Raw genomic sequence first — 9,990 nt, forward strand, 5'->3', positions numbered from 1 at the left:
CTGATCGTGGACTATAGGAGCAAGAGGGGAGAGCACGTCCCCATCCACATCAACAGGGCTGTTAAAGGGTCTTGCTCTGACCCTACCCACAATCACTAGACTGTATACAAACCATATGCACACACACACACTACATTCACACTCCCACACAAAACCCACACACACACAAACCGACACAACCCAAACACACATGCGTACACATTACACACTCTCACAAACAAACACACACCTTTACACTCATTTGCTGCTGCTGCTCTGTTCTTTATTTTGCTCTTATTATTATCTATCCTGATGCCTAGTCACTTTACCCTGCCTTGTACATATCTACCTCAAATACCTCATACCCCTGCACACTGATCTGGAACTGGAACTCCTTGTATATAGCTTTATTCTTGGGTATTTTATTACACTGTTACAATATATACAGTACCAGTCAAAAGTTTGGACACACCTACTCATTCCAGGGTTTCTTTATTTTTTACAATTTTCTACATTGTAGATCATCAAAAGTATGAAATACCACATAAGGAATCCTGTAGTAACCAAAAAAATCTAAATATATTTTATATTTGAGATTCTTCAAAGTAGCCACCCTTTGCCTTGATGACAGCTTTGCACACTCTTGGCATTCTCTCAATCAGCTTCATGAGGTACTCACCTGGAATGCATTTCAATTAACAGGTGTGCCTTGTTCAAAGTTAATTTGTGGAATTTATTTCCTTAGTGCGTTTGAGCCAATCACTTGTTTTGTGACAAGGTAGGGGTGGTATACAGAAGATAGCCCTATTTGGTAAAATACCAAGTCCATATTATGGCAAGAACAGCTCAAATAAGCAAAGAGAAACGAAAGTCTAATATTATTTTAAGACATGAAGTTCAGTCAATCCGGAAAATTTCAAAAACTTTGAACGTTTCTTCAAGTGCAGTCACAAAATCCATCAAGCGCTAGACCCAGAGTTACCTCTGCTCTAAAGTTCAAGTAACAGACACATCTCAACATCAACTGTTCAGAGGAGACAGCGTGAATTAGGCCTTCATGGTCAAATTTCTGCAAAGAAACCACTACTAAAGTACACCAATAAGAAGAAGAGACTTGCTTGGGCCAAGAAACACGAGCAATGGACATTAGACCGGTGGAAATCTGTCCTTTTGGAAAAGCAATCCAGATGAAGCTGGTCGAGAGAATGCCGAGTGTGTGCAAAGCTGTCAACAAGGTAAAGGGTGGCTAAATATAAATAAAATATATATTGATATGTTTAACACTTTTTTGGGGTACTACATGATTCCATATGTGTTATTTCATAGTTTTGAGTTCTTCACTATTATTTTACAATGTAGAAAATAGCCAAAATAAAGAAAAACCTTTGAATGAGTAGGTGTGTCCAAACTTTTGATCGGTACTGTATGTATACATATATTCTATAGTTTTGTACTCTGCATCGTTGGGGTGGTGTCGTAAGCAAGCATTTCACAGTGAAGAGTTGATGTGAGAGGGAAAGACAAAGCGCGGGGGAGTCCAAATGTATTCTGACCTAGTCTTTAGTATGAAACCATTTTTATTGAGACGAGTACAAAACATTAAAGGAACACTTGTCTCCATGTCTCGTCCGTACCTGGTAGGAGTACTCGGGTGGGGTTCCCGCAAAGTTCACCCCAATGGCTGAGGGAGGAGGGTCATTCTTTTCCAGAGAATCTACCAATTTTCCTTCCTGAGGAAATTGCAAGAAATTTCCGAGCTTCCCATTCAAACCGAAAGTGCTATTTAGAAGCATATGTTTTATTTAACCAGGTAAGTTGACTGAGAACACATTCTCATTTACAGCAACGACCTGGGGAATAGTTACAGGGGAGAGGGGAGTGAATGAGCCAATAGTAAGCTTGGGATGATTAGATGACCGTGATGGTATGAGGACCAGATCGGGAATTTAGCCAGGACACCAGGGTTAACACCCCTACTCTAACAATAAGTGCCATGGGATCTTTAGTGACCACAGAGAGTCAGGACACATGTTTAACGTCCCACCCGAAAGACAGCACCTGTCCCCAATCACTGCCCTGGGATATTATTTTAGACCAGAGGAAAGAGTGACTCCTACTGGCCCTCCAACACCACTTCCAGCAGCAACTGGTCTCCAATCTAGGGACTGACCATTACCAACCCTGCTTAGCTTCAGAAGCAAGCCAGCTGTGGGATGCAGGGTGTTAAGCAGCAAATAAAATCCAACATGATTATACCACTCTACATGGAGAAATACACTAATGGGTTCTTGTATTTGTTGCATATTAATCAACTCAAAGTCACCACACTATTTCATTAATGTAGCCTAGTTTTAACAGGTCTATGAGCCACTGTTGGCCGACGGGTCAAATGAGGTTATTACAGTAGCCTACCCACTGAAAGATGCATTTCGGTCCTTTCCTCTCCCCTTGCACCTGGCTATCAAGGGAATTTGGGAAGGTTGTGGCTGTTTAAACTTCGGTTATTGTGATGATTTTGTCAGAGGAAACAAATCTGAATCTCCTATAATGTAACAGTTACGCTGTAGCGGAGATTCAGCCCACTGGATAGCGCCGCAGTTGATCAATTGCACGTGAATCTAAACCCGCAGTTTATCATGTGCCATTCTAAGGTAGGCTATATTTACATCAAATCTTCTCAATCCTACCTATTGCATCTGTTCTCCAGCAATAAAGTAAATGATCAAGTTAATATTCATTTAGTCACAGCATCAACTAAACGTGAGCCTACACAAACGTGGACTACATAATCAAATTAAATAAACTTGTCAAGACCCTGCCATTCTTCTCCGTTATTACTTCTATTCAAGACAAAATACCCCCAGTTCTCGCATTATTTTACAGACTTGGTCAGAAAGGGTAACTGATTCTCGAGACCCAGACAAACAAATGTAGAATAACATTCAATACACAAACTTAGGCTACATAAAATAACCTGGAAGGCCTACCCTGTAGCAAACAAAATAATTTGCATAGGCCATAACGGTTTAACTTGCTTCAAAACACGCTGAATTTATTTATTTATTTCACCTTTATTTAACCAGGTAGGCTAGTTGAGAACAAGTTCTCATTTACAACTGTGACCTGGCCAAGAGAAAGCATAGCAGTGTGAACAGACAACAACACAGAGTTACACATGGAGTAAACAATAAACAAGTCAATAACACAGTAGGGGGGGAAAATGAGTCTATATACATTGTGTGCAAAAGGCATGAGGTAGGCAATAAATAGGCCATAGGAGCGAATAATTACAATTTAGCAGATTAACACTGGAGTGATAAATCATCAGATGATCATGTGCAAGTAGAGATACTGGTGTGCAAAAGAGCAGAAAAGTAAATAAATAAAAACAGTAAGGGGATGAGGTAGGTAAATTGGGTGGGCTGTTTACAGATGGACTACGTACAGCTGCAGCGATCGGTTAGCTGCTCAGATAGCAGATGTTTAAAGTTGGTGAGGGAAATAAAAGTCTCCAGTTTCAGCGATTTTTGCAATTCATTCCAGTCACAGGCAGCAGAGAACTGGAAGGAAAGGCGGCCAAATGAGGTGTTGGCTTTTGGGATGATCAGTGAGCGCGTGCTACGGGTGGGTGTTGTTATCGTGACCAGTGAACTGAGATAAGGCGGAGCTTTACCTAGCATGAACTTATAGATGACCTGGAGCCGAATATGTAGCGAGGGCCAGCCGACTAAAGCATACAGGTCGCAGTGGTGGGTGGTATAAGGTGTTTTAGTAACAAAACGGATGGCACTATGATACACTGTATCTAGTTTGCTGAGTAGAGTATTGGAAGCTATTTTGTAGATGACATTGCCGAAGTCGAGGATCGGTAGGATAGTCAGTTTTACTAGGGTAAGTTTGGCGGCGTGAGTGAAGGAGGCTTTGTTGCGAAATAGAAAGCCGATTCTTGATTTGATTTTGGATTGGAGATGTTTAATATGAGTCTGGAAGGAGAGTTTACAGTCTAGCCAGACACCTAGGTATTTATAGATGTCCACATATTCTAGGTCTGAACCGTCCAGGGTGGTGATGCTAGTCGGGCGGGCGGGTGCAGGCAGCGAACGGTTGAAAAGCATGCATTTGGTTTTACTAGCATTTAAGAGCAGTTGGAGGCCACGGAAGGAGTGGTGTATGGCATTGAAGCTCGTTTGGAGGTTAGATAGCACAGTGTCCAAGGAAGGGCCAGAAGTATACAGAATGGTGTCGTCTGCGTAGAGGTGGATCAGGGAATCGCCCGCAGCAAGAGCAACATCATTGATATATACAGAGAAAAGAGTCAGCCTGAGAATTGAACCCTGTGGTACCCCCAAAGAGACTGCCAGAGGACCAGACAACATGCCCTCCGATTTGACACACTGAGCTCTGTCTGCAAAGTAGTTGGTGAACCAGGCAAGGCAGTCATCAGAAAAACCGAGGCTACCAAGTCTGCCGATAAGAATATGGTGATTGACAGTCGAAAGCCTTGGCCAGGTCGATGAAGACGGCTGCACAGTACTGTCTTTTATCGATGGCGGTTATATCGTTTAGTACCTTGAGCGTGGCTGAGGTGCACCCGTAAACCGGCTCAGAAACCAGATTGCACAGTGGAGAAGGTACAGTGGAATTCGAGATGGTCAGTGATCTGTTAATTGACTTGGCTTTCGAAGACCTTAGATAGGCAGGGCAGGATGGATATAGGTCTGTAACAGTTTAGGTCCAGGGTGTCTCCCCCTTTGAAGAGGGGGATGACCGCGGCAGCTTTCCAATCCTTGGGGATCTCAGACGATATGAAAGAGATGTGAAACAGGCTGGTAATAGGGGTTGCGACAATGGCGGCGGATAGTTTCAGAAATAGAGGGTCTAGATTGTCAAGCCCAGCTGATTTGTATGGGTCCAGGTTTTGCAGCTCTTTCAGAACATTTGCTATCTGGATTTGGTTGGCATAAATGAGTAAAGCATTGCCACAGAAATGTTTGAATTACAGCAGATACCTACCGGTAGCTCAAACGTTGGAGCCAATTTTGTTGCTGTATTAACTGCATTTAAAGGTTGCGTGTACGTGCTTTTTGAATTCATGGCGACTAATTACGGTTTGCTACGACGCACACCCTGAGCGTTCATCATGCGGCTAGAGAAGGCCTGTATGAACAGACTTCCTCAAGCTTCTCATGGAAATTTACCGGTTTCTTCCAATGGTTTATCCCATGTAAATCGGAGTGGGTGGGAAATCCTGGTCAAACTGTTCCTGCCCTCAAACCCTAGGTTAGCGGCGCTACAAGCAACTCTGGGAGAGCCTGGACCTGATAGCAACCTGCCAGCTAAGACAGGTGAGCATTGACTTATTTAAACCTGAAAGTTTGGATTGGCACTGGGATATGAAGACACTGCCAAAACGATGGGCTAATGATACGAGAGCTGGTTTTATATGTAAGCATTCACTAATAGGAAACTAAGTCAGTTACGAGAGAAGACACCCAGCAGAGTCATTTAAATGCAAGTTGACAACCGTGATATTAGTTAGCACTGACACCATTAACCCCAATTCTAGCAGCCTCATATGTACCAACCCCAAACACTCAGTTCCACAACCATCAAGTTTAAATGAAAGAGAACTCATTCCACATCATGTGAAGCTACTAGCATAATTTGACCAAATGTAGCTTAAGGCAAATGGTGATTTAAGCACAGGGGTCAAAGTAAACATATTACTGATGCCAAAGCATGGTTATAATGCAAAATAAATGTTGCCATCACCAGTTACTCATGTCAGGTCATAGACCTCAACTCCAAGTAGGAACCGTCAAAACAATACTGAGGACACAAGTATTACAGTTAACGTTTAATTGAGCCAAAACAAGAAAATGCAGTTACACACACAACCTGGACTAGAATACCCATGAACTCTTGCATGGACCCCGAGCACCATGTCCCACATCAGATATCCATGTTTGTGGTCAACGGGGGCTGAGATGCAGAAGTCAACAGTTCCTCAATGGCATGGTCAGACGGGCCGGTCGCAGCTGCGTCGTCAGACGGGCCGGTCGCAGCTGCGTCGTCAGACGGGCCGGTCGCAGCTGCGTCGTCAGACGGGCCGGTCGCAGCTGCGTCGTCAGACGGGCCGGTCGCAGCTGCGTCGTCAGACGGGCCGGTCGCAGCTGCGTCGTCAGACGGGCCGGTCGCAGCTGCGTCGTCAGACGGGCCGGTCGCAGCTGCGTCGTCAGACGGGCCGGTCGCAGCTGCGTCGTCAGACGGGCCGGTCGCAGCTGCGTCGTCAGACGGGCCGGTCGCAGCTGCGTCGTCAGACGGGCCGGTCGCAGCTGCGTCGTCAGACGGGCCGGTCGCAGCTGCGTCGTCAGACGGGCCGGTCGCAGCTGCGTCGTGCCGGTCGACGGGTCAGACGGGCCGGTCGCAGCTGCGTCGTCAGACGGGCCGGTCGCAGCTGCGTCGTCAGACGGGCCGGTCGCAGCTGCGTCGTCAGACGGGCCGGTCGCAGCTGCGTCGTCAGACGGGCCGGTCGCAGCTGCGTCGTCAGACGGGCCGGTCGCAGCTGCGTCGTCAGACGGGCCGGTCGCAGCTGCCGAGGTAGCGTCGTCAGACGGGCCGGTGGCAGCTTCAGAGGTAGCGTCGTCAGACGGGCCGGTGGCAGCTTCAGAGGTAGCGTCGTCAGACGGGCCGGTGGCAGCTTCAGAGGTAGCGTCGTCAGACGGGCCGGTGGCAGCTTCAGAGGTAGCGTCGTCAGACGGGCCGGTGGCAGCTTCAGAGGTAGCGTCGTCAGACGGGCCGGTGGCAGCTTCAGAGGTAGCGTCGTCAGACGGGCCGGTGGCAGCTTCAGAGGTAGCGTCGTCAGACGGGCCGGTGGCAGCTTCAGAGGTAGCGTCGTCAGACGGGCCGGTGGCAGCTTCAGAGGTAGCGTCGTCAGACGGGCCGGTGGCAGCTTCAGAGGTAGCGTCGTCAGACGGGCCGGTGGCAGCTTCAGAGGTAGCGTCGTCAGACGGGCCGGTGGCAGCTTCAGAGGTAGCGTCGTCAGACGGGCCGGTGGCAGCTTCAGAGGTAGCGTCGTCAGACGGGCCGGTGGCAGCTTCAGAGGTAGCGTCGTCAGACGGGCCGGTGGCAGCTTCAGAGGTAGCGTCGTCAGACGGGCCGGTGGCAGCTTCAGAGGTAGCGTCGTCAGACGGGCCGGTGGCAGCTTCAGAGGTAGCGTCGTCAGACGGGCCGGTGGCAGCTTCAGAGGTAGCGTCGTCAGACGGGCCGGTGGCAGCTTCAGAGGTAGCGTCGTCAGACGGGCCGGTGGCAGCTTCAGAGGTAGCGTCGTCAGACGGGCCGGTGGCAGCTTCAGAGGTAGCGTCGTCAGACGGGCCGGTGGCAGCTTCAGAGGTAGCGTCGTCAGACGGGCCGGTGGCAGCTTCAGAGGTAGCGTCGTCAGACGGGCCGGTGGCAGCTTCAGAGGTAGCGTCGTCAGACGGGCCAGGTGGCAGCTTCAGAGGTAGCGTCGTCAGACGGGCCAGTGGCAGCTTCAGAGGTAGCGTCGTCAGACGGGCCAGTGGCAGCTTCAGAGGTAGCGTCGTCAGACGGGCCAGTGGCAGCTTCAGAGGTAGCGTCGTCAGACGGGCCAGTGGCAGCTTCAGAGGTAGCGTCGTCAGACGGGCCAGTGGCAGCTTCAGAGGTAGCGTCGTCAGACGGGCCAGTGGCAGCTTCAGAGGTAGCGTCGTCAGACGGGCCAGTGGCAGCTTCAGAGGTAGCGTCGTCAGACGGGCCAGTGGCAGCTTCAGAGGTAGCGTCGTCAGACGGGCCAGTGGCAGCTTCAGAGGTAGCGTCGTCAGACGGGCCAGTGGCAGCTTCAGAGGTAGCGTCGTCAGACGGGCCAGTGGCAGCTTCAGAGGTAGCGTCGTCAGACTTCAGAGGTAGCGTCGTCAGACGGGCCAGTGGCAGCTTCAGAGGTAGCGTCGTCAGACGGGCCAGTGGCAGCTTCAGAGGTAGCGTCGTCAGACGGGCCAGTGGCAGCTTCAGAGGTAGCGTCGTCAGACGGGCCAGTGGCAGCTTCAGAGGTAGCGTCGTCAGACGGGCCAGTGGCAGCTTCAGAGGTAGCGTCGTCAGACGGGCCAGTGGCAGCTTCAGAGGTAGCGTCGTCAGACGGGCCAGTGGCAGCTTCAGAGGTAGCGTCGTCAGACGGGCCAGTGGCAGCTTCAGAGGTAGCGTCGTCAGACGGGCCAGTGGCAGCTTCAGAGGTAGCGTCGTCAGACGGGCCAGTGGCAGCTTCAGAGGTAGCGTCGTCAGACGGGCCAGTGGCAGCTTCAGAGGTAGCGTCGTCAGAGGACAGGGCATCATTTGCCGGAGAGCTACCATGGTTTGGAGAAGCTTGGGATTCTACTTCATTAGTCTCAAAATACTCTAGAGAAAACAAAAAGGAACAGTTGGGTATTCTACAGCAACACAGCTGTTCTACACGGTCTAGGCCAAATTGCCATTCGAATGTTGAGCAACATGAACCCAACACAGATTTAAAAGTATATGTTTCAGGCCGTACCTTCTCTGTCTTGTTTTGCGTCAGACCCTATGGATCGGAGCAAGGCCAGGGCATGCACAATGGAGACGTCATTTGATGACAGCTCTGAAAAACGTAGGTTAAGGTACACAAGCAAAATGACCAAATCAAAGGGTTTGACAACATTATTTAGACAACTGAGTTACTCTATGGTGTTGAATGAGTGTCAAACACAGCAGCACCATAGACACAGTACAAAGCTAGAAGGGTTGTGGAAAGAAACACTTACCTCCAAGTCTCCTCTGCAGAGAGACTTGATCTTGCTTCTGGGACTTTCCAACAGGGTAACAAGAAACTGAGGAGAAAGTGTTGACAGAAGTTGAGTTGACACAAAATAGCTACATATATTATTAGTGGTGAAGAATACAAGATGACCAATGCAGAAGAAAGAGAAAGTCAAATTTGAATCTCCAACTTATAAAGTTAGGCATATTTCCCAAACAAATCCATTCAACCCAAATTAGTGAACCAACCTTTGACAACCCCCACAGTCAACACAAAGAGCAGCAATTCTCTCACACCTCCCATGATCATGAAAATAGTCTGTGTTATCAACAGGTAATGTCTTCCCATGGCCTGTATGAGGCTTATATAGGCCACTAATGACCTTTTACCTGACAAACATGACTTAACGATCAATTAACATGCTTGATTGAGGTGTTACATTCAGATAGAAATAGACCATGTAGAACGTATGTTGATTCTTTGGTGGGCAGGCAATCTTTTCTACTCCATATATTGCATTTATATCTGTAATGTTTAACCCTAATGGTCTCAGATCAGCAGTAAAAAGAAGTAGGCCTAATTATTTTAGGTGTAATCTTCAAAGATATTAGGGGGAAATAAACACTGTACCCAAATCCACTTTTTACAATGCTCCTGGGAAATGGGTAGGCCTCCACCATATAGTCCTCACAGTTTTACAGCTGTGTTATATTCCTTTATTTACATAGATCACATACATAAATATATATGTTAGCTGTAGGTAGCTTTGGGATAAAATTCCCATATTGTATTGTTACTAACATAAATCATAATATATCATATTTTCCTCATTTGCTCTGTAGGAGGTTCGTCATATGAAGGACATTCAAGTGGGTGTGACCCCTAAACTGTAGGAGGGGCTCAGTGGGGTGACAGACATCCTGTAAGGGATCTCCAGCTAGTGTCTGAGGACCTGTAGGAGGCTGTGTCTACAGCTGTGGGGCAGGACAAGCATGGTAACCTAACCTCAATGTATGAAGGATTTTATTGTTAGGGATAGTAACCTCCAATCTTTTAAAATATGTCTCTGTGTCTCTCCACCAATCTCCCTTCTCTTCTCTTCTCTTCCCCTCCCCCAACCCACTTCAGTAGGCTCAGCCCAGGATAAGTGCACCATCCTGGCTGTGATCCCCAGTCCAGCTGCTCCATGTAACCTAGCTGGGAAGCAGGACCTCAGCGAATGTTTG

The 9,990-nt window shown here is 48.2% G+C and overlaps 1 protein-coding gene across 1 annotated transcript; it reads right to left on the reverse strand.

Annotated features, from left to right (window-relative positions):
• Positions 1-5,797: 5,797 nt before the first annotated feature.
• Positions 5,798-9,073, reverse strand: LOC120036775 (polysialoglycoprotein-like). The gene is made up of 7 exons (XM_038983143.1): positions 9,013-9,073; positions 8,769-8,834; positions 8,522-8,605; positions 7,940-8,385; positions 7,674-7,890; positions 6,356-7,459; positions 5,798-5,808 (listed from the first exon to the last, which is right to left on the reverse strand). Exons 1-7 carry the CDS (start codon positions 9,071-9,073, stop codon positions 5,798-5,800), a joined length of 1,989 nt encoding a protein of 662 aa, XP_038839071.1.
• Positions 9,074-9,990: the final 917 nt, after the last annotated feature.

Source organism: Salvelinus namaycush, unplaced genomic scaffold, assembly GCF_016432855.1.
Source record: "Salvelinus namaycush isolate Seneca unplaced genomic scaffold, SaNama_1.0 Scaffold1476, whole genome shotgun sequence".
NCBI lineage: Eukaryota > Metazoa > Chordata > Actinopteri > Salmoniformes > Salmonidae > Salvelinus > Salvelinus namaycush.

Excerpts from the sequence above, each read along its gene's own strand:
- LOC120036775 (XM_038983143.1), bottom strand. The coding sequence starts at position 9,073 with ATGATCATGGGAGGTGTGAGAGAATTGCTGCTCTTTGTGTTGACTGTG. Across the intron at positions 8,386-8,521 it reads CGCAAAACAAGACAGAGAAG|AGTATTTTGAGACTAATGAA; the intron begins GTACGGCCTGAA and ends TGTTTTCTCTAG. Across the intron at positions 7,460-7,673 it reads TGAAGCTGCCACTGGCCCGT|CGTCTGACGACGCTACCTCT; the intron begins CTGACGACGCTA and ends TGCCACCTGGCC.